This window comes from Calonectris borealis, chromosome 2, assembly GCF_964195595.1.
Source record: "Calonectris borealis chromosome 2, bCalBor7.hap1.2, whole genome shotgun sequence".
Classification (NCBI taxonomy): Eukaryota; Metazoa; Chordata; class Aves; order Procellariiformes; family Procellariidae; genus Calonectris; species Calonectris borealis.
The window spans coordinates 120338379-120362945 of NC_134313.1; the positions used below are offsets into that span (position 1 = coordinate 120338379).

At 38.8% G+C, this 24567-nt stretch overlaps 2 protein-coding genes across 10 annotated transcripts in view; one reads left to right on the forward strand and one right to left on the reverse strand.

The window, feature by feature from the left end:
- Positions 1-4812, forward strand: part of UBP1 (upstream binding protein 1) — a 41942-nt gene extending 37130 nt beyond the window's left edge. For 3 of the 8 annotated variants that reach the window (XM_075143149.1, XM_075143150.1, XM_075143153.1), the window contains 3 exons: positions 576-718; positions 1311-1362; positions 2943-4812. In XM_075143149.1, the coding sequence (XP_074999250.1) occupies positions 576-718; positions 1311-1362; positions 2943-2980 (233 nt within the window). In that variant the 3' untranslated portion in view covers positions 2981-4812. Of the gene's footprint in view, positions 1-575; positions 719-1310; positions 1363-1840; positions 2517-2588; positions 2700-2942 lie in introns of those variants that run through there. The other 5 variants (XR_012672582.1, XM_075143148.1, XM_075143147.1 and 2 more) reach the window with 5 other exon arrangements.
- Positions 3403-24567, reverse strand: part of FBXL2 (F-box and leucine rich repeat protein 2) — a 62122-nt gene continuing 40957 nt past the window's right edge. Inside the window, exons 6-15 of one of the 2 annotated variants that reach the window (XM_075143155.1) lie at positions 22426-22494; positions 22244-22358; positions 21810-21936; positions 21542-21616; positions 18111-18241; positions 14011-14071; positions 12501-12545; positions 12145-12201; positions 7955-8167; positions 3403-7000 (exon numbers count right to left, since the gene is read on the reverse strand). In XM_075143155.1, the coding sequence (XP_074999256.1) occupies positions 6893-7000; positions 7955-8167; positions 12145-12201; positions 12501-12545; positions 14011-14071; positions 18111-18241; positions 21542-21616; positions 21810-21936; positions 22244-22358; positions 22426-22450 (957 nt within the window). In that variant the 5' untranslated portion in view covers positions 22451-22494 and the 3' untranslated portion in view covers positions 3403-6892. The remainder of the gene's footprint in view (positions 7001-7954; positions 8168-12144; positions 12202-12500; positions 12546-14010; positions 14072-18110; positions 18242-21541; positions 21617-21809; positions 21937-22243; positions 22359-22425; positions 22495-24567) is intronic. The other variant, XM_075143154.1, reaches the window with a different exon arrangement.

Genomic DNA, 24567 nt, shown 5'->3' on the forward strand with positions numbered 1-24567 from the left:
CTAGGGCTGTAAATACGGCATCAAACTGAATAGCTACTTTGTCTTCCTGTTCTGTTTGTTTGCAGTGTTGTATTTCCCCCTGCCACCCTTGAGCTCTGAGATGATCTGTAGGAAATTTATTCACAGTTAAAAAAGGCTTTCTTTTCCGAAAAAAAAAAATCTACATCCCTATCTAAAGCAGCAGTGTAGTAGTACAAGTCAGACGTATTACCTGCTTCTTTTGAGATAGTCCGAAAGTACTTCCAAAGTCATCTTTAGGTGACTCTCTAAAGATCTATTGAAGTCTGTTTGACATGACTATGTCTTTTTGTGCAGGATACAGGAAAAAATGTGGAAGTTGCTTTCAGTATCAGAGCAAATAGAAGCCTCCCCCTTGTCAGAGAGGTGGGCTTTACCTTGAAAGAAAAGTCATCGCAGTTCATGCTTCTTAGTGAGAACAGGGGGAGAGTAAAGTAAAGGTTTCTAGCTTTTAAAATTTTTTAAAGCCAGGGTATAAACAAATTCAGATTTTTTTTCATATAGTTTCTTGTTATCAATTAGTACCATGCTTATTTAAATAAATTTTTTTCTTGTAGTTTATCATGCAATCTACTTGGAAGAAATGGCAGCCTCAGAAGTCACACGCAAGCTTGCTTTGGCATTCAATATTCCTTTGCATCAGATCAACCAGGTTTACAGACAGGGTCCCACAGGTATCCACATTCTTGTTAGTGATCAGGTAATGGAAATTTTATTTTCTTGACAAATTTTATTTATGAATTAAAAAGAATGGAGGATTTTCTTATGCTTGCTTCTTTATTAGTTTTTTCTGTTTGATAATGCAACCTAGTATTTTCTGACATTTAGAGTATTTTTTCCTTTATATTAAAATGAGCAGAAGGATCGTTTAAATGTCAACTCTTCCTCTTACTGAATAAACTCAAATTATGAGAAGAGAAAGGCAACTGGTCTAGTTCTGAGATGCTGCAGTAATTACTTAGTATGTATTTATTTTGACCATGCCCAAAGGCAGGGAGCATTTAAATACTGTTGAACTCGGCTTATTCAAGCATCTGCTACACATATTTAGAGTTCCAAAAACACAGCCAACAGTAATAGGCTCCCAACCAATCAAGTTGCCACATGATTAATAAGCAGTATTTTGACAGTAATGTATTTTAATTTAATTTGGTATATGCTTGTCACTTGCTGAGTAAAACCAAAAAGACGCAGTTGCTTATAAAAGGCTGTGTTTACTATCTGATGTATTTATTTTTTGCATTGGTCATACTCAGGAGGGTTTCAAAACTTTTTTTTTTTTTTTTTGGTAGATGGTTCAAAACTTTCAAGATGAGAGTTGTTTCTTATTCACCACAATAAAAGGTACAGTGTCTTTTCTGACAGTCTAAAACATAATTGTTTTAGGAGCCTTCTTTAGAGCAGAACACTATTCTAGTAAAACTTCCCCAAGCAAAGAGTAACAGCAGATCTAGTGAAGGCTGACTTGCGAAAAAAAAACCAAAAAACCTGCACGCAGTCGTGGCAGAGCATTTCCACGAGTTCTTCCGCTCTTAGCCAGACCTTTTGGCCTCTGCCTAGCACCTCGGTCTTTTCTCCAAGCTTTCAGTTCAGAACCAGTGCAGCACTCTGTAGCAAACCTCATTTAAAATTCAGTCAACCTTCACCAAACAGTGCTTGCTGTTAATAATTGTTGAGAATGGTGAAGTTTCAAAATAATGAAAAAATAAAAATAAAAAAAAAAATCCTGGCAGTAGTACCTCTGAAGTTTAGAAACCGAATGTTAACTGAGTCCGGATAGTTGGCAGAACCTGAGTATAAAATCCTGTTCTTTCATTGCTAGGAAATAATCACCTTCAGCAGGTTGTTGCTGTGGACAGGACGTGGCCATTTCGCTGGGAAGGCTACAGCGCGTTTCCTCTGCCTGACAAAGGCTCGTTCTCGTAACGCTGCTGTTCAGCACCAACTCGTAGGCTTGGACGGGGAACGTTCATAGAACAAACTCCCCCCGCCCCGCCCCGTGCTGTCAGATGGGTGGAATCATTTTAATTGTATGCATGCGGTTAAACGGGGCTGCAGCCAACCTTAGGCCACAAACGTTGTTGTTCAGGTTTCCTCAGCACGTGTTGTGAGCCTCCCTTTTAAACACCGGCTGTTTCAGATGAACCCCACACTTTCTTCGGAGTCCAGTTCATTTCTGGTGAAAGGTGCCAGGAAGTTGCTATCGTCAGTGGACACGTTTGACTCCGTGCAAATTTTACCTACAGAAACTGTCCCAACTTTGAAGATCCAATTACAAATTGTTAATCGTAACATTTTTGTTCAGCACAAGTAGGAAATTTTTAAAAGCTGTGTTTTTGCTGTAGATGAGCTGTATTTTTAAAGTCTGCTTCACTTTATCAGCATCCTAACTTGAAACTAATTGTTCTGTGTGGTATAAAATCTATTCACGTGGTTAGTGATTGTTAGAGACCCGTTTGTCTCAGTTGTTTGTTAAGCCTTGTGGTGGTACTGCTAGCTTCGAAGCATAAAATCCACAGGTGTGGTGTGTGGGGTTTTTTTTTTTATGCTGTTTCCATTTGGCTTTCTAGTTTAAGGCTGAGCATCACAAAGCAAATGATTGAAAACATATGCTAAGGATTTATATCGGTCTTGCAGAAGTTAACTTCCTTTTATGATATTAACTGTCACTGTCAAATGAGGTGGGTTTAATGCATAGTAGGAAGAGGTCAGAAATAACTGCAAACCAAAGAGATTTTAAAACGCCAGTTATTCTGCAAGCATTTAGTCTGAATAGCAGGTTACTGATATTTCACGTGTCAAGTTTAATATTTCACAGTAGTAATGAACCACTTGTACACAGTAAAAACCAAAAGTGCATCCTGTGATGTTTTGGTGCCTTGGCTAGTGTATTTATGAAAGACTGACACTTTTTTCTTTTTCAGCTGAAAATGGTGAAGGCTTCCATATAATTTTGAAGTAATATCACACAATTGCTAGACTGATACTCCAACGCAGAATGAAGTCCTGCCTAAAGATTACGAAGATCATCCAAAACCTTAGGATCTAACTTCACCGTATAAGATGTTTCATATTGAAAACACAAAATGACCTTTCTAATGAGCTGTTTGATAGGTGAACTTTCTTATCACTGCCATAGCTAAGTGTCCTCATGAGAGGTATAATGCCATGACAGCGTACGTACAGGCATGGAAGACAATGTAAGCAAAGGTGCTTGCCCTTTACTGAAATAAGGCAAATTATGGCCAGTAGATACAGTTTCTAGAAGCGAAGCACTGCTGCTTTTCTATTATCTGTATCCAGTTGGAGATGAATGTAAACTCATTTTGGGGCATTTACCTTTCTGTGCCAGTTTGTCTATTACTTGCTTGTACCTGATGCTGGTTTTATTTTTTGATGTTAGCAGAGCACATATTAATCTGTGTGGAGATGAGTAGTTAAGCTGATGGTGATCAGGTTGTCGGGTCTTTGAGAGTAAAGCTGTCAAAACAGCTTCCCGTGTAAATTGTGTATAAGAGTGTATGTAAGAAGTGTAAATGCCAGAACAGGGCTTTTAAGAAGCCCTTAGACAGATGCAATATATGCATGCAGCAAACTGCATTATCAATAGTACCTTATTGGAGGGATTAATATAAATCCTATGGGGTACCAAGTAATTGTGTTTTGCTTTAACAAATTTAATGGAAAAGAATTGCCTATGCATCCTTTATGTTTAGTTTCCTAGGTTCTCTGCGGAGCACTGCTGCAGTTTAACTCTTTGCTTGTAAAATTGTGGGTTTAAAATTACTAGCAGCGAGAGGTGGATTTTTATGATAGTGGAATGATGCTGATGAGGGACGATGACCCACGGGCACCACGGGGCTGTCATAGCTTTCAGCAACATCAAATAAATTGCTTAAGAAACACTAAATATACACCACTTCTGTCTCCTTACCAGCAGGTAATTGCCTTGCTGTAGTTGCTACTATGGACAAGTATCTTACTTTTTCGTTGACCTTTCTTTGCCCTCCGATCCGTACTGTACAGCAGCTACAGTGCCTCTTCCATATGACCAAATATTTACTTTTCTTTGAAACAGGCAATGTGCTTTTTCAATATTTGGGGTATTTCTTGTAAAGACATGGCACAGCATTTCCTATGTTAACATTAAGTTTCAACTGGTTAGGTACTTCAAGGGGAATATTTCAAAAGGTATTAAGTGACAGTTTCATAGCTGTCATTTTGTGCCTTTGAAAAGTTCCACCTTGATCTCTGGCTTAAAAGCTTGGGAATAGTTTGCTTTTTATGCTGCAGTGTTCGATGTAAACAACTACTACAGCATGTAAAAAAGCAACTTTTGATTTTTTCATTCCCTCTTTCATAACTGGCTCAAGTGCTTAGCAGAAAAGCTTCTTAAAGCTGTAGCAGTTTGAAAATTTAAATTCATCAAAGCTAGAGTTTCTTTCCTATTTTTATTTTTCTGCACTGAAAGTAAAATTTTATGTACTTAAACATTTCTGCCTATGAGTTTTCATCTTTGGGTATTGTTTGGTCCTAGTATTTTCTTGAACTGACACTTGTGTCTTTTCAGCTCACACCGTATTCAAATCCAAATGTTTTATAAAAGTGGAAAAATCCTTGATTGGAAAGTATCCAAATATCTAATTTTAAAGAATATTGAAAGTTGTACAGTAGTTTGTCCAGCTCACTTGAAATTGGAATTAAATTATGGCACCAGCAAATTGCTTTTGTTTTTTAATAAGATGTACACATTTCAATTTAAGTATAATAAATGTTTTTCAATAATTTTGTAAATGTGCTTTCTTTTTGTTTCCTTTTTCCCCTCCACACACACATTAGAGATACTTCTGTTGTTAAGATTTAGATTAACTGCAAGACCTACCCTGGCAATACCAGTAGGTAAATGTAAATAATGGAAGCAAACCAGCTCTGTAGTTTATCCTGCACCCAACAGATGCACATAGATCTTCTGCTTCTAATAGAAAACTTAGTTAAATTTGAAATAATTGAAACAAATTCAAATTTGACATCAGCTGATTGTTTATTTAAGTGTCCTATATCACAGTAGGTTCCATTTGTTTTTGTACATCTTTAATGCAATAGACTTACAAGGTTCATCATGTTCTTAGAAAAAAAATGAGCCAACAAAAGGCAACACATCGTGACATACTGGTACCAATGACTTTCCTGGTAAGTTGAGAATAAAATCTGCTTAAAAGGCTCCATTACAGCAGTATCTTAATGGAACTCCAAGTACGACTGCAATAATAACACTCCTCCACTACTGTGCAAAACAAGCCCTGACTGGCTTATTTTGTAGTAGCAAAGAAATCCACGTACCGCACTCTAATCTGCAATTTATCCTCCAAGTTGAGATCTTAATTTACCGTCCCCATCATCTGTGAACATGTGAAGCATGAACACAACACAGCCGCTGTTGTCCAGAAAAGTCTCTTACTGTTCACACTCCTTTAAAAAAAAAACCTTAAAATTTTGGGGGGAAATTGCAGTACTATCCAGTACTTCTCCAACTGCTTTTTAAGCCAGTATTTCTAGTAATTTTCAGTAAACACACAGGCCCTGAACTCTTAAAACATACACACACACAATCAATCTTGCACAAAAAAGCTTTCTGAACTGTTGAGTAGTTTATCTCAGATAATTAAGTTGCTTAATATTAAAAAAAAAGTTTATTTAGCTAACCCTCTAGCACTGAAAAACTAAGGATGAAAGCTTGGCCTTAAGAGTTAATACATAGATTTTATTATCATTCAGAAGTTGACAGCTTCTTAAATAACCCAAATGTGAAGAGTTTGGCTTTCTACATTTGAAAACCACGGGTTTGGTTTGGTTCAGCTCCTGCCTGCGGCTTTATTTGCCCATCTGCTTGCTGTGTCCCTAACACAGGTGGGACAAACAGCTTGAATTGAACTCCTCGCTCCATCATAGTTCCTGTAACTGAACCTGGTTTCCATTCTTTGTCTGTGGAAAAGCATGAATAATACACCCCTCTCCCTAGAGCCACCGCATCCTTCCCTTACAAACTGAGGAGGTCACTGAGGACACGCAGGAACGGCGTTACAGTAAGCACCATGTAGGAGTGTGGCAGCCAATGACAGTAGAGTGCACAAGCTCTACCACAGTGGATTTCTTACCCCTTTTGAAGGGCGATGGCACTGGGCATAAAAACGTGCTTCAGTGACGGGCAAGCTTTATACTAACGCGTAGTTCAACTGAACCAAGTTCAAAAACTTGAAAAGTATTTCTATTTATATAGTTATCTTGAGGTACTATCTTACCTTTTGACATTACCTATTATATCCTGTCATGTAATTAAATATGAAGCTGACTCGTGAAAAAGTATAAGCTGTTTTGCTGTAAGAGCTCATGATTACCTTGCATTTTTTGGTCAACATCTGCTAAAGCTGATTTGTCCTTAAACCTGATATTTAATCTGTCATGTATATTACAGATTGGCAGGTTCAGTTCCTTGGTGTGACGGACTTGAGCCCCACGTTACGTTAGAACTTCACACTGAATAGTGCTTACAAATGCAAATTAACTTCCAAGTTTAGTGAACTTTCACCAAGTAGCTGCTATGCTGAAATGCCCGCACATTTTACACGGTACTTCAGTTCTCATGCCAACAGAAGGAAGGAGTTACTAATACAAACCAAAGCATCACCAACTTAATCCACAGCTGCACGTTACGTTAAGGTTTTTACCTGGAAAAAAAGGCTTTTCTTGTCACAAAACTGGATGACCAAACACCACCATTAGGGACTGTCAGGAAACCGACTCCTTCCACTGACTTGCTGTCCCATTCTTTTCTTCAACAACAACAACAAACTTTTCTGTGTGGTTGCACTTACTGTCAAAGAATAATACAGCATCTGCAGAGGCGCTGTCCACTCCCTCCTACCGAAGGAGGGGGAGTTACTGGGGCAAAGTAAGCATGAACTTTCACGTGAGGTAGATGAGCCTGTGGATGAAAAGTCTGCATTATAATGGGAGAGAAATAAACGTAACGAGTAAAAAGCAGCAGCACACCTCAATTACCGCCAAGAAGTCAGCGCTCATTAAGGTTGGTTAGCCAAAGAGAAAGCATCTATACGCTTGATGCTATCCAAGCTGTCCTCTCCTGACACGTAGTTCTCACGTCCCATCCAGCCTTTAAGGCACACTGGTGTCTGGGCACTCACCTGCTCAGGGTTCCCACTTACTTCCCAGTAAAGCACCGATCAGCCCAGAGAGCCCTGTGCCAAGAGAGGCATGTGTTCTGCTGCGGGGGCTACTGAAAAGACTTGTCTGTTGTCTCCCATATTCCCTGCTTCTCTCATCCTAGAAAGCAGCATGGAATAGAACAGGGCACCTGTCCCCCGTAGTCACTGTCAGGGATGAGCTTTCCAATTTGCAAAAGGGTTTGGACACGAATCTGGGATACGACGCTGCAGACAAGTTTAACAGTAAGGCTGACTGCTGCCCCCCAAGGTAGGCAGTCCCTGACCTCATGGGGGAGGTTCATGGAGGAAGAGAGTTTGTGGCTGGATCCCAGAGCCAAACGGCCCTATATCCCATTAACTCCATGCAGATGGTTTACTATTGGCTCTGTATATTAACTCTCCTAAAATAGATGTTAAAGAATGCCACTACACAATCCTAAAAACATAGAAGCCTGTATTTGAAAAAATACAGAAAGCAGAAGATAAGCACTCATCATTCCAACAGCAAGTGTGTCATGAGTTATAAACAGACAAATATTACTGCTCATATAGAAAAGCTATGTTTTGTCCCTAGAGATGGGGACCCGACAGAACGATATTCAGACTCTGTTTTTTCCATCCTCCCTTGCCTGGGACATCTGCAGGACTCATACAATCTCAAGCCGTATCAACGGCTCGGGCATTCCCACCAGAACAAATCAGCAAACACGTACTCTGATTCGTTTGATCCCAGCTCGCGTGACTTGCTGGCAGTCATACAGCTCAATTCTCTCCAAGTTGTGGCAGTTCTCCAGGTGTTCCAGAGTCACATCAGTGATGAGAAGACAGTTATCAAGCTCCAGTACCTGCAGCCTCTCGTGGCCACACGTACTGTTGCTCAGATGAAGAATCCCATCATCGGTGATCAATTCACAGTGAGATAAGCTCTAAAACAGAGAGGCAAACAGTTAACAACATCACTCACTCCTAAGTTACTCTATCCTCTAAACATCAGAAGTCCTTGTCAACCTCCTTCATTCTAGTGGTTAAACAGTTACAAAGAATATACAGCTGAAATCCAGAAGAGTAACAAACGAGTATTTTTAAGCTCTACTTAACAAAAGGGCGGTACTTTATTTTTAGCTTTGCTTCAAAACGAGCAGAGTCCCAAAACAAGCATCACTGGCAAACTCCTCCGGCCCCTTTGCTCTCTATGAACGTGGAAATTCTGTTCCAATTGTCACGCACCTCCATTACCAATAGGTGCAAACAACACACGTGCCGTGCCAGAAACAGGAGGCAACTTTAAAGGATGATCAAGAGCATATAGGAATAGATGAGGATCTACTGACAGGAGTTACTGTTTCACAGCTACCATGTTTTCATACATACCACCAGGACCAAGCCTGTGCAAGTCCACACAGATAAAGAACAATCAGACGGTTCTGATTTGCCAAATAATGATTTCAGGAAAACTGTGAGTGCTTAGCACCCCAGGCTGTACATACAAGGAGTAATAAACAGCTTGTACAGCTGCAGGAGTAGGTCTTTTCTGCCAGTCAGCATAATAAACTAAAAAATTCTGCTCCTCTTCAGCATATTTTTTTACTCCCTTGAATTTCAAGAGAATGGAAAAAGTTGCAGCGTTTCAGGCAGTAGCACCACATAAAGCAGCTTCCTGGTTCCTTTAGGGAATTCATGACTTTTGGAGAAGCAATGATGATGACAACAACAGGAAACAGACTTTCCTCGGAGGAGGCTTAAAAACCACTCTTTGTCACCAGTGAAATGAATGCTCTCAAGTCTTCTGCACTGGAAATATGCAGGATCTATGAACTCTACTACTCTTGCCCTGGGCTCTGAGCTAGCTCCCTGCTTTCTGCTCAGCCCTGTGTCTTGCCCGTACTTGTATCTAAGTCTAATGGTGACTGGTTCTGAAGCAGCATTTCCTTGCCACAAGTATTCTTCAGACAGCAACTGATGAAGAAACACTTGCAGAAATCCAAAAGCGCTTTTTAACTTGGTGCAAGCTAACAGCAGTGCTAAAAAGTACCTCCTGCCAATCATCTGAATCAAACATGTAACCCTTCCCTTCTCTCGGTACAACACATCTATCTTCTTTTATTTCAGCCTGACAAGGAAGCCTGAGGACTACCAGCCATGGCTTACCCTGATTTTACCTCAGCTAGAGTCATGAGCATTTCTTGCCTGCTACCAGACGCACAGGGTCTGTCCTGCCCTTTAGAGTAACTTGCCCCACAACTTTTTCTCTCCTTTGCTGAACAGGATGAACAAGTAACCAGAGAAGAGAGAGGCTGGGAGACAGGTCTGCAACTCCCCTCCCGTCTGATGGGGAGCCACCCCGACAGCTTCCCTTCAGCTCCAGCTGGTCCAATTTTACTCGCTCACCAGGTGTGAGCAGCTAGCAGCGACTCCAAGCAACACCACAACTAGCACACACAGTCTCCAAAAGGCAACAGAAATGAAGCGCTTGCCCCCATCAACAGTGTTTTGTCTTACGACATGTTTACATTTTTCACAGAAGTTCATGAAAAGGTCATTTTTTTCCTCAACTCTCAACTCATTATCAACTCTTTAAATACTTAAGTTCTCTCCTATACCTACTTTCTTTATGTATGTGTTCTGAGCATTTGATTTGGCTCACAGCCTGGAAACAATCAGCAGTTGCAGGGTTAAAGAACATTTATAATAGACCTGCTGTTTCAAGGAAGGACAGGAGGTTATATGAAGCTGTCGGCTATGGCAGCAGTCTGCTGGCTAATTAAGAGTTTTCCATCCCAGGAAGTAAGCAGCTTATAAAACCAGCTTTCCTGAGACACCGTATTTGGTACTGAAAGGACAATACACGATGTACAGCTGAGTTCATAGAACTTTGTAAAACAAATATGCCAAACAATACATACTTCGTATCACACCACATGACTTAGTTCTGACTTCATAAACCTGTTAGAAAGTGTTAATAATGTGGAATTTTACAAAGACAGTTGCTTGAAATCTTTAGAACAAAGAGATATGGTCAAATTCTTTTTTTTTGTTAATACATACTGAATGCTGTGTATAAATCAAATATGGCATGATATACTGTGACAGTAAGAAACAGTATGATCAACTTAGCTGAAGAATTCAATTATCTTCTCATCTCCACCGGTATCATCTCCACCGGCATCACAGTTTCTCTAATAATTTGAATGTACAATTATTAAACACTTTCACCAGAAATTACTTCTTAAGTCAAATAAAGCATTTGAATACTCTGATACTGATGAAGATGTAACAGTTGGGTATAGCTGGTCTACCAGTGCTTTTGCTTATTTCCACCATCTACTGAGTCTCCAAACACCAAGAAAGAAATCCAAAGTTAATTTCTGCAACTCCAAAAATATTCGTTTAAACTGCAAATATACCTAAACATATGCTAAAGCACAGCTACACACGAGGTTACAGAACCATCAACAGTACGTGATTTCACATTTGAAGTATCAAGATTAGTTCACATACGGTATTTGGCACCTGCTAGTCTGTTTTTTCCTTCCCTGTAATTCTCAGCCATCACTGCTCACTCACAATCTTTGAGTACATAGCCTTCCTACACACAGGATATACACATCAACAAAAAAAAAAACCCACAATGTTTCTGGTTCCCTTAGAAAAGGTATATTATTTTACCAATGCCACACTTCCCCGTCTGTGGACTAACACACAGAGGCCAGCAAACAGGCAGGTTCAGAAAAAAAACTCAGAAAGTTATGATGTTTTGTGATATCTCTGGTGAATCACTGGCAGAACTGGTACAAAAGATCTCCTGCAAGTACTGCTTATATGAAAACACATCTGTCATAGAAGAATAGAAAGCGTCCTATATAAATGGCTCCCCATCTCCTGACAACTCATTTGGCTTAACATTAAGACTTATGGTACAGAAATGAGGTCAGACAATTAATGAGCAAAAATAAAAAACAACAACAATAAAAAATAGTGAACAAGCTCCTTTTTAAAAGCCGTCTCTCCTCATGTTGCTACCTTAGTAACACCGAGTGAGTAACACTAACCAATCATAAGACAATTTAATTAATGAAGCAGCAAACCTTCCTTTAATCCCATCTAGGAACAGATTATAAAGATACTTGTTCTCTCAGGTACATTTGAAGTAGTATATAACAAATCTACACTTATGGGACAATTGGCTCTAAATACAGGAGCCTCTACTGTAAGGACGGTCTAGTAATTTTGGAGTACCTTGACTGAAGAACAGCCAAATTTATGTCACCTGACATGGTTTTTGATGTTCTGAAAGATCTAAGCAACCATTCCCCAAAACCCAGTTCTTTGAAATACAATAAGCAGGGTACCCCACTGAAGGCATCTCAATCCTCTCCAATTACGTTCAAAAGTCTAGGTCAAAAAAACTTCCATAATTTACAATGTAAACGTAGTCCTTGGGAAAAACTGCTTGCATGCAAAACTGATTACAAAGTGATTACATTTATCTTTATTGGGTGGTTTTGTGTATTCAATATTTGTCTTAAAATGTCATACTCCCTAAGAAAACTATTAGCGAACACTTAAGAGTATCTATAAAGGTTTGAGTACCGTAAGTTGAATGAAAAGTTCTATTTGTAATTAAGTAATCAAATATGAAGGATATTAACAATAAAATATAAGCTTTCTGGTTATTACTCACTGATTTGGTAATATTTTTTATCACACAATGCACGTAAATATTTTAGAAGTAACCTGCCTCTTTTAGAACACTTATGAAACTTGCATATATTTTGCACAGTATCATACTACATCAGGAACTTTTTCTAGATCCAGAGTCAACAGCCTATTTTTATATTGAAGGAGTTGTGTATGTGCGTGGTTTTGGAGGTAGGTATTAAAGTTCACAAAGAGTTAAACTTACCAATGCTTGTAGCTTAGGACAGTGTATGGAAAGTTGTATCAATGTGCTGTCAGTTATCTAGAAATAAAAGAAACCAAACAGTCATAAGCCACAGACAGTAGGAGCCCCAACCCTCAAATAGGATATCTCTTTCTCCACCAGATGAAGGTTCTGTTATTTCTGGAAAACACCCAATCGCCTGTTGCTCTTCACATAATTCCCTGTATAGAATTTCCCAATAATTATTTTTATTTACTATCATAAACACAGCACTATTAATAAAAAACAAGGCACATTTAACTGAAGGTGCTAATGTTCTTATTGGCATTGCATTCTTACACTGAACGTTCAATATTCCTTTTCATATTAAATCTCACCAAAACACATTCTTCCAAGTCCATCTTCTCCAGCTCGTGGCAATTCTAAAATAAACAAAAATCAAACAGATAAATAAAAGACGAAATAAAATAACATACAGACGTAAAATCATGCACAGGGCTAGTAATATGGGAAAGCACAGCCTCCAAGAGGAAATTGTGAGTTAAATCCCTTCAAGTATTTAATCTCCAAAGGACAAAAAATGGCAAGGAAAAAAAAAAAATCCACAAGCAACACATCACCTCCTCCCCAAACCTCTACATTTTCAGCCTTTCTCTTACTAAGTGAAGTTTCTCCTCCTTGCCCTGTAAGGTTTGGAACAGTACGTATGTGAGCAGTACTCACTCACCCCTGCTTCCCTTCCCCACCTTGGCATCAATTTCAGTTCAAACCTATGGTATTTACAGCCTGTGCACTAAAGCTAACCGATCTGCATACAGATGAATCCAACTTCTGCATACGTGAACCTGCACCAAACTAATCTGAAACACACTTAAGCCTGTGAAACATCTCTCTTCACCATCGTACTTTAGAAAGAAGCCTTAAAAACAATTTGCTTTGCTAATGAATGCTGAAAATATTAAAATAGGGTCCACTTTAAGGCTGGGTAAAAGCTCCACTTCACATTTATGCAAGCAATTTTCCCAATATTCTGAGAGATCCCTAGCAAGCTTTTAGAAGTGCTTTCAATGACTGATCATGACTAATTTCAAGAAAATGATGTAAACTTGTGACTTCGCAGCAGACCACATGGTGTCACGGCTCAGCCCAAACCCCAAACCCTGTTATTTACAGGCATATGAAAAAAGGTTTAACTTGCAGCTCCCAGAACAGGCTTGAGGTGACTACCGAAAGCCCGAGGCTGTGGTGCTGAATAATTATAAAACCACTCTGTTTAACCACTGTGGCTAGAAAAAAAAACTTTCATTCACACTAAATATCAGTGTAAATGAATCCTGTTTACAGAGTATTATTTTTGTGTTCAGATTTCCTAAACCAGCAAGCACACAAGTCTAACTTGAAGCATTTTATACAATCTATATGCTTGCTTTACATACTTACAGCATGAATCAGGGCACAAGTGCTTATAGTTTTTAAAGCATAATGTAAGTATTTTTGTAACTTAAAGTATGCTCAGAATAATCTATTATATAGTGATTTTTTGGGTGTAAATATCCCAAGGATATGTGTCATCTTTATAGGGGAAATTTGACTAGAATACATAACCCAAGTTTAGAACTATGTTAAGCATAATAAATCCAATTGAAACATATTAAAAAAAAGAGGGGAAAAAAGTGAAAAATGCAATGGTAGATGGCAAAACAGATCAAGTTGCAGCTCTAAGCATAATCCAGAAATAAAATCACTTTTTATGCCCCTCCTCCATTGGGTTCTTCCTGCTTTATTTTTCTTCTTCTCATATTCCTTCCTAGCAGGACTACATCAATTCACAGCTGCTCAGCAGCAATGAAAACAAGGCAATCTCTAACCTTCTGAAATGACCCTTACCCGTGCTAAAAGGGTAAAACCAGCATCTGTAAGATGTGAACATCTTGCAGCTTCCAAAATCCTGGAAAAGTTTTAAATGTTAAAGAAAACATTAACATAGAGAAAAGCAAATGCATTTGAGATACAAATTTGTCTTCTGTAACTTAAAGCTCTCAATAGCATATGTGTATATATGCCTACTTTTCACAGTAATTTGCGATTAAAAAGCACTAGGCAGACTTTTGATCCAGCTTATCAGAAGATTCTAACAGTCACAGAACACATTAAGTTCAATCCTCAAATCTTCTCAACATTTAGTGGAAAAAGATTATATGTAATTACAGGCGTTTTGACCTCTTGTTTCAGTAAGACAGCATAATGCTCAAGTTTTCTCATGTGTTATCTGAGGAAAGATATGGGAGAATAAACCCTGAGTTAAGGGAAATGCAGATGAAGCCTGCATCCAAAACCTGTTATCTAAACACAGGATGTTGGGAAGCCACAAAACTGAGGAACTGCTTACTAGAAATTCACTCAGAGCCTCTGCATGGAGCACAGTGAAGCAAGTTACCAGAAAGCAAGGAGCTTAAATTCTCCAAGCCCGCAGTAAAAACAATAAACTACACCAACACAACCTTAAAGAAAATAATACAGTGTTTTGGAAAGATAAACCTAACAGTTTTTTGAGAGGTACTGGGAAGCAGTACTGACAAAAAAAAGGTCAACTGCCCCAAACAGCACCACTAGTACATAGAACAGGCCTCCATCCCGTAACTGTTTTTTGACGTCGTTTTCTTTTTCTTTTTTTTTCCATGGACACTTTTTACTTTGCAGGTGGAGTAAGCATCAAGATGAATAAGGGGAAACCACAGCGCCATGCAATGAGAAGCACAAACTAAGTGCAACTTACTCACTCACCACAGCAAACACTGCTTCTGGGGCTGGTGGGGGAGGAGGGAGGGAGGGCAAGATGGACAAAAGAAGCTCTTGCTGTGGTAACACTTAGAGACATCTAGATCATTCCACTGGTTTAGGAGGTCACTAAAAAGCACTCTCTCTATGGATAAAGTGCAAAGGGAAAAACCATGCTGTGTGCACGAGAAAAATACAACCCCACCAGAGTACGGGATGTGGGGCTCTGACTATGACTTTGCTGGATCAATCTCATCCAAGGCAAAAGCAAGAGCGCAGCTGAGTTTAGAGGTAAGCAGCCCCACAGGCTACACCCTTGATAACCACTTCCAGAGTGCTAGCCTTCAACGAGGTTCAGAAGTATGATGGAAACTCAAAACCAGCCAACAGAAAGGTGGCAAGACAGGTACTGCTTTCCAAGTGGATGATTGTAACACCTCTGGGTTTTCTTTCCGGACTCACATTTGGGAACTTTGTGCCCTTCCATCAAGGGCAGTTAGCAACTCACCATAAAATACTCTCAGCTCCTCTGAAAATTACCTCAGATGATGGATAGGAAAGGAAAAAAACACCACCACAACATAAAAAACATGATTCTGGTCACATTTGTTACCCTTTACTTCATTTACTTGCTTTCAACCCCATCTACACTTACAACCATTGGATCCCCAACCTCGTTACATTTTTTACTTTAAGGGGGGGAGGGGGGGAATTACATCCGCAGTGTGCAAAATAGTGGGGATGCTACTTACTGCATACTACTTACTGTTGAACATAAGAATACGGAAACAGGGGAGAAAGAAACCAGAAGACTAGCAGCTCTAGCTTTCCTGAAATTGGGTGTGCAGTCAGTCAGAAAAGCAGAATGGGGAGAGTGAGCTATATATACACACATAACATCGATCAGGTCTCAGGAGGGAAGGCACTGGTCAGCATGAACATGAAGAAAGTTCAATTTTTGCTTTGTTTTAGTGATTGTACTTAATTACAGAGGGCTCTTCTTTTTTCCAGATACAGCTGACATTTATTTCCCATCCAGTGATTAATGACAAAGTACCTAGCATAGGAGCTGATGAGGCAAAATGACATCCCAGAGCAGATTCCCCGCTCTTATAAAGCAATGTTCTCTGAGATAGACCTCACGGTTGCATTCATTGTCTACAGATGTCTTTTGGGCACACCTGGAGTGTCTCTGCACTCCCTACTCCTGTTGAATTAGCAGCAGGTGGGAGAGAACATTGGTGGGGTTAAAGGCAATATGATCCTAATTTTCACAGCCCCACCTAGACAAAGACATTCATGGTACATGGCTGCTTTTCTCGATAAGCCTCACCAAAACACCTACTAGTATTTTAACACTAAAAAGTGCTAAAAAAGAAAAACAGAGAAGGTATCAAGCACTTAAATGAGCATATATCAAAAGGAATGAGGAGACAGCTATATCTTGATGTAGGGGGAAAAAACAGCTGAAGGGAGTTGGGTCAAGCTTAGGATTTTTTTTCAAGGAGATACCATTTGTGAGTGGTAACAGCTGCAAAACACAGCAATATCATAGAAAGCAGCATAGTAGGACATCCTGAAGTGAAGTGAGAGTAGCACAGCACAACACAGAAAATACTCAAAAGCTTCCTAACAGGGCCAGCATGTCCAACAGGGGTAGGAGAGTTTTCTTTCATACTCGACACCAAAATATTCACAAGGTATGAACAAGCGTGGAATTACCTTTCCCTTTGATTTCCAACATAATTTTTATCAAGTACTTTCCATACGTGATCCCAAAAGTCTAAACGTAACCAGCTGTATCACCTGTCTTTCCATCATGCACTCCTCCGCAGTAATCACTGCAAAGGGTCATTTTTTTCCTTATACTGCTCCTCATCAAAGGAGAAGAACGGCAGACGCCTTCCCCCTCGTGGCACAGACAGGGGCTAACAGTTTACCTACCGAAGTCAAAACAATTCCTGCTACAGTTGTATTGCCCTTGGAAAGAACTGCATAACTAATAGCACTTTAGACCTCCTTTTATTTCCAATCTCAGCTGTGAATTCAGAGAATGAGAGAAATCGTGGAAAAAGACCAGTAGTAACAGCACAGCTTTCTAAAGAACACAATTGTGCCAGAAGATTCCTCAGCCCCAAACATGGGCACACATAAGCTCTTGTAAGTATGAACCGTTACATGAAGGGGACTGTCACTCTGGAATTGTCTTAAGGACAGGTTTTCTACAGTAACAAAAGCTCTTTTTCACTCAATCAGCTAAAGGAACACTGCATGTCAGCATACTGCACACTGGCATTTGAATGTAGCTTCCCCTAATTTTCACGATCTACTTTTCTCCATTTATCTGATTGAAGTATAACAAGTTGCAACTCCTGCACCTTCCTGTCTGTCATAAATGGCAATTTAGTGTCATCCAAAAGTCTTTTGTTTTGATTTCATTTACATTAAAATTAGACCTTACAAGTAGTATTATATGTTCCTATGCATGACTGAGCTTCATTATTAAAGCTGAACCTGTCCCCACTTCTGAGAATACCACCGTAACATATATTAGCACAAATTACATCAATGTAAAAGTTTGTGTTATTTTTAACAGACAAGCCCCTATTACTCAAAACATATCCCATAAATATCAGTACTCAGTGCTTGCAGAGACATTAGCACACTATATCGGAGTTTAAGAATGCCAGGATGTACTGCAGAGCATATTAAAAACACATTCATAACAAAATCTGTAAATATAATACTCAGGTATGATTTAGCTTTTTTTTTTTGGCGAGACAAATGACTGCATAAAGCCACATCAGAGTACAAACATCACAAGACAACACAACTACAGATATTTTTACCTTTTAAAAAAATAACGGGCTTTATATCTTCTTTTCTTCTGGCTTGTAATTAGTACCTAAAATATTTAGCTAGAAGCACAGAATTGAACTGCTGCATTCAACATGTTTCATTTGTCATATATTAATTCTTGTTTTTCCAATATACAGTGCACTACATTCATATGCCAGCTACAGAGGACCAGCCCTCAAGTTCACAGTCAGCTGGTACTTCTAACTTAATGTTTTGATTGCAAAGGTAACACAAACAACACAAAGCTAAATCAAACCTGTGGATATCAGCTGATTATCTTCAGAAGTGAATTTCTTAGATCAGGCCAGTAACAACATGACATACTCACAACACGCTCATGATATACTCACTTCAGCCTTGGACAGTTTAGACCAAGCGCTGTGAGAGAAGCATCTGTAAGGTTGCTACAGCCTGAAACACAGAGCGACTGAAGTCTATGACATCCTCTACAGATTTTTACAATGCCCTCATCTGAAATTTGCTGCAACACAGAAGAAGGTTGAAGTTACTTCGTTACCAAGTAATCAGCTAGGAACAAAAATCAAGTCATATTACTGAACTGTTAAAGTCACATTGTATATAACCATGGCAACCTGTGGACTTTCAACCAGAAAAAAAAAAAATCGTGAAACCATGTTCATTGTTTGTTGTTGTCTTCCTCTTTCACTTTGCTTTTACTTTATAATTTTCACATAATTTTTTTTTAATTGTAGTTGTCATTGTGTGGAACAGCTTGCTGCTTATATGTTTGTAGAGTTCAGGCCTTATATGTTTGTAGAGTTCCAGTGACCGAGTAAGTTCAGGAACAGTGCAAAAGAGAGCTTAAAGCTTGACAGCAGGAGAGCTAACTACCTGTTTTGCACTGGAGCAGTAGAACCCAAGGGTAAAAATCCTTCACCTCCAGATAATTTTCAAAGGAAGAGTTACAGGTAAACAATTATATATAATCCGTTCTTTACAGAAGACAAATGGAAAAGCCAGGTTTGCCCTACCCTATGCAGTTGTCTTCAGCTGAAAGATTTAACTCAAAACAGGGTTTTTCATTTCTCAAAACTGTTTTGTACTACATATTCTGAAAAAAGTAATTCTAAATTTTGAATATGAATTTAAAAGTTTTCTCTCCAAAACAGGAACTATAAGAAATAGCCCCAATGCAGCTGCACACAAAGTAGCAACAGGAACTAGGTTATTGGGTGTATGTGCAAATATTATTTTGTCTACAGATCTTCTATTCTGGAAAAAGTATTCTCTCCTCCTCCCACTCCTCACTTCAAGAATTTAATTCTTCTGCTCAATGATTAATCCTTCATGGTGAAAGGTTATTTTATTTCCTGGCCTAACATTACTCTTCCAATGTTTACAAAGACCTCTACTGTATTTTGAATTGAATACACACATTCCTTTTATAAGCCGCTCATCTAGGTACGCTAATACTACTACAGCATATTTCTGAGGCTATTACAAACATTACCTTTCATAGATGAAAACAGGATGAGAAATAGCAGTAGCTCAGCAGAAAGGGAGATCACCTTATGCCTCCTCCCCCAACCCAGCACTTTTTAATATCAATAGTTTAAATTTGTAGTTTAAATTTGCAAATTGTTCTGACAAATAAAAATTATTCCAGACAGAAAACTAGAAGTCGTCTTCTTTTTGTGAATTCAGAAGGATTTGCATCATCTACAGATAAGAAGATATTTTCTGGAACTGTTTTGTTCCCTTTGGGAGATACTCATGACACTATTATTGGGAAAAGGAACTATTTTGGAGGTAAGGACTATGTAAATTTTATGCTGCTGCTGGAGATGGACAAAACCCTCAAGTTATACATGAAAATTTTTCACTCTGAAATTGTTTGTGATTTCAATGCCTACATCCCTCTCAGGAAAGAAAAGTGCTCAAAAAATGCCTGCAAGTCCCCAGCTTAGAATCCTAGAATAGTGTGGGTTGGAAGGGACCTTTAAAGGTCATCTAATCCAACCCCCCTGCTGTGGGCAAGGACATCTATAGTGTAGTTTCTACACTATAAAGATGGTACCTTTCAGATGTGCAGTTTCCAGAGTTAGTATCAGTTCATTCCATAGCTGCTGGAGCTGGCCTGGCATTTTACAAGGTCCATAAAATAGAGCCACTAGAATTAAAGTGTGGATCATATAAAGCACAGAGACCTGCTGTGTAAAAATCAGTGCTAGCCCTTTGATCATAAAGAGCCTGGCTGCTTCTGGAAGCATGCTTCTAAGCCATAGCAAGCAGGACACATCTCCAGTGAAATAAAGCTTTAAAGCACACATAACTAGGTAGGACACACAGACTATCAAGTCAAAAAATTCAAAGGGAAAAATACTTTCACTCATGAAGGGTTTTTTGTTGGTACTTAATATCTACGTGACAACAAACATACTGGCCAAGGGAAAACTCTCATACACTTCTATGTCAATGCCCCTTTTAAGCAGGAGAGATGATAACTGGTTATCATCAGATGTCTTGAGAGTCTTCCACAAAAATAACCAGAAAAGGCTGGTCTTGATATATCTCATTAGTCTCAGGTAAAACGCAACAGAAAAAGAACTTTGGAGGAGGAAGACAGCAAAAGGAAGAGTGAAAGGGGAGGAAATTACTTACACACTTTATTTATTTAAGTGTGATTCTGACCAAAAGAAGGAACTTCCTTTAATTCCCATTATCTTTAGGTGCCCAACTTCAGTGGGCACCTAAATTCAGATTGAAAAATCTGAAAATCCTCTTTCCCTAAACATCAGGAAGCTCAAGCTTTGTATTCATATTGTTCTTAATTTCTGGAGTTTTCTGATATAACTTTTAATAATCCCTAACACTCCAAAATGTTCAACACTTTAAAGAAACCTATTAGATCCAAACATTTTCATCCAATCTTAATAAAAAATGGTCCCATGTCACATTCATTCAGGAATAATGTGTAAAACAGATTTGAAATTTTTAGCCCAAGCAGATTCTAGCTTCTAAGCAATAAAACTGTAGAAAACTTTCCAAAAGCAAAAAAAAATCTAACTTCATTATTCAAATTTGCATGACTAAAACACTGAAATTCTGATTTATTTCAATATTTTCTAAGGCTTATTTACAGACAAAGAATGACTTAAACACATTTAAAATCTAAAAGATCTTTCCCATTCTTAAAAAGTCACATCAGAAACAACAAAAAAGCAAATATAAAATACAGCAAATCTAATTTTTGTGTACTCTCTAAGTAGAATTAAAAGTACATGAATGATTCACAGTCATTTCATTACAAATGAATGTGTTCTTCCATTACTATTGAAAAAGCATGCCCTTCTCTTGCTACCTACATGGTTCTGAATCATCTTCAGTTACGATGCCATTACATTTTACTCTCAATTATGTAGCCCAGAATATAGCTTCTGCTCAATTAGAAACCTTAAAATTACGAATGGACCAAAATGTTTGACCTTAACGGATGGGAGAACAAGAACCACATCTGTAAAACTGCATGGTTTAGCACACACACAGTTCATGAGACTTGAATGAATGCAGCTAATTCTTACTCTAGAGCTTGCTACAGTTAAAAGATGTAATGAGGGGGGAAAAAAATAACCTAACACTCCAAATCCACACTCAGCTGTAGAAACAGCCAGCTCATTTAAGACCTCTATTCCACACAAAATTCTGTAACCTGCAGGGGTACTATTTGAATTATTTAAGCGTGTAGCAGATCAATTCATTAGCATTCAAAAATGGTTTATGATTCTTAGAGAATGTACCTTTTGAAGCTTCAAATACTTACTGTACAGGATTGCAAATTCAGGATTACAAGTTCATGACAGTGATTTTGAATGTGTTTCAATGCTTCATCTTCTAACTATTTAGCAATTATATCGGACATAGGAAAAGAAACAAGAAATTAAAAGCATAGTAAAGCAGCCCAAAGAATGTACACATCTTGTAATATTGAACAAAAGACTATAACAAAACTGGTATTTTTTAATTCATGGAGATTTCAAAAACCCAAAATAAAATTTCATTCCTAAAGGATCACCCAAGCAGTTATGTACCTGTGTGCAACCTCTAAGAAATAGAGCTTTTAGTCCACTACACCCTTTCACCAGTGCTTCAATACCATCCTTCGTAATCTGATCACACCAGGAAAGATTCAAATGTTCCAGATTTCTGCAACCCTCACTGGGAGAATTAAAAAAATACATAAAGTTAAATCCAGCCTTCAAATAGTCATAACAATGGGAAACCCAAATTAAACACACTGTTAGAAATTAATGATAGCCAGTGGACTATGCCAGGCCTCCACAGAAAAGTCATGAGAAAAGACCACACACAAACACCATAGTCTACACCCAAGGAGTGCTAGATATAGAATATAGTCAGTGCTGATATACAGTATTAAGGTTCAGCACTGATTTTTTTTAACTTTATTAAAGATGAACAGCTCTTTAAACGCTTTTCTTTAACACAAAACACTGAATCTTCTTACCTTAAGCCTTTCAAAGAGCTGTTTGTGATGGCTACGCAAGATGTCAGATCCAGATGTTTCAGCTTGGAACAGAATCTGCTAAGACTGTAACACGTGCTGCAAAACAGCAGACACACTAAAAATACCTTCAGCTACTTCTTTTTCCAAATTTCCCCATCAAACAAAAGACCCTTTTGCCTTACCTGTCAGTGATTTTTGTGCACCCATTTAGATTTAAGTGTTCGATGTTTCTACAGTTCTGTGCAAACGTCCTAAAACAGCAACAAAAAGCTGGAGAATTAATACAATGTCACAAGTTGTAATACAGTCACTAGAGTGCGCTCTGTCCCCTACCTCCTTCCACCTCAGTCAAAAAGCTTAATTCTTCAAGCCACAGAGTAATTAGAAAGTACATCTCAAACACATCTGTCTCAGTGGTTGCTTTTTCCTTTTGCTACTTCAAGTTTCTGTCTTAGGTAACTCCTGAAACCAAGTGTTGTTTCTCTCTCAAATACCACTTGAGCAAGGTGTTTATTTCTGTCATATGTAAGCCAGAACTGACTTGCTTCAAATACCTTAACTAAAAACATTAAGGGCACAAACAGAAAGGTTTAAATATTACATCAGTTAATTATTAAGCTACTGGGGAGAGTTTTTGCACATCTCATTACTGAAGCCTTTGTAGGTCTTATTAAGGAGCTCGCTCCCACATCAAATGAGAAGGAATGTACCTTGCACAATGCAGAAGTGGGACCTAAGCCTATTGGACGACTATTGGAAAGCTCTGTGGGTTGCAAATTAGTTATTTATGATTTTAAAAATTAAAATGCATCTGTGTGCACTACTGGGTATGAACTCTAAGGATGACTGGATCTATTATACTGCTAAAAGCCTGTATGTATCATTATCCTAATTAACCAGAAGAAATACATAAACTTTCTTTTCATCTCTGCAGAGTAATATTTACAGCTGCGTTGCATTTCAGAACACTGTTTTTATGCCCATGTTTCCTCCAACTGCATGGATTTTATTGGCAGGGGTGGAGGAAACACACAAAAACAGTTTTGTCTGGAGGCTTGCCGTGGTTAAGAGATCCGACTACACACTCAGCTGGTAACAACTTCCTGGCTCTCCAGTGTGGATTGAAAACAATGGAAAAAAACCCAGCAAGCAGTTATACTGGTGAGAGTTTCCACTTGAATTCTCAAAACAGCTATTCCAAAATTCATGTACTGGAGGGAGATTTACAATCGAGACACTCTTCAAATCACTTGGAAAGACGCTACACTCTGTAATAACTTGCAGGAACAGCAAATTTTGCCTCCGAGATTCAAGCATGAGGCATGTCCTGACAGAACTGCCACAAACATGCACTACTTATATAGTCAATACCTACTTCGATAATTGGCTATTTTTAAACAAAAGTTGATGTAGAAGAAGGATAAATAGAGAAATTAGTATCACCCACAAAACTAATGGATCTGGAAACAACTCAACACAAAAAGCCTGATAGAAAAAGTCGCTTTCAGAACAAGTATCTGAAAATTAATGCCACCTTTCTCATGCTAACATTTTGAAAGTGTTAAAGCTCGTGCATTTATCATTCATTTGGTAATTTCAATATAACCTGCTTATATTTCAGAGGTGATCTATCTTCCTTCCTGAAGTGTCTTAGACACCACCATCTGCACCAGTTAGTTGTTACGGATGCATGTGTGAATACCAGTAACACGCTGGTAGCTGACCTCAGCTAAGCCTGTCCTATTAGCTGCTAGCATGACTAGCTGTATCATCCCTACAATGTACACATGCTACACAGTGAACTGCTGTATACTTATTTTAAGTACCTGTTTACCAAATATATAATTATTTAAAAATATCCCACCCTCAGCTCTCCCTCTCTTCTCACATGCCACTAACACCTGAGCCCACTTACGATTTTTGGTCCTACCCACAACCCTCACTGCAGTCCCCTAGCCTTAGTGTTCTGAGAAGCACAGCTGGGAGCCTAAACCAAATGTGAAAATGGAGTTACTGGGGGGAAAACTGTTACCTATTGTCCTGACTCTTTCTTCCTACACCCTTCTCCTCGCCTTCCCTGCTACCTCCTCCGCATGGCAGTTCTACTTCTCTCTGAGCCTGCCTTCCCCCTCTCCTCCACTTCTGCTATTGCCTTCCCTACTGAGGACACAGGGACTGCCAGCATGAACGCTCTGGGAACTTGGAGGAGTACTGCAGAAAGTTAACTCTGGTTGGGGTTACCTCTTTTTTGACAGCAGTTGCCAGTAATCTGGGAGATGGTAATAATACTTTCCCCTGAGGAGGCAAGACTGCCTGAAGGTGGC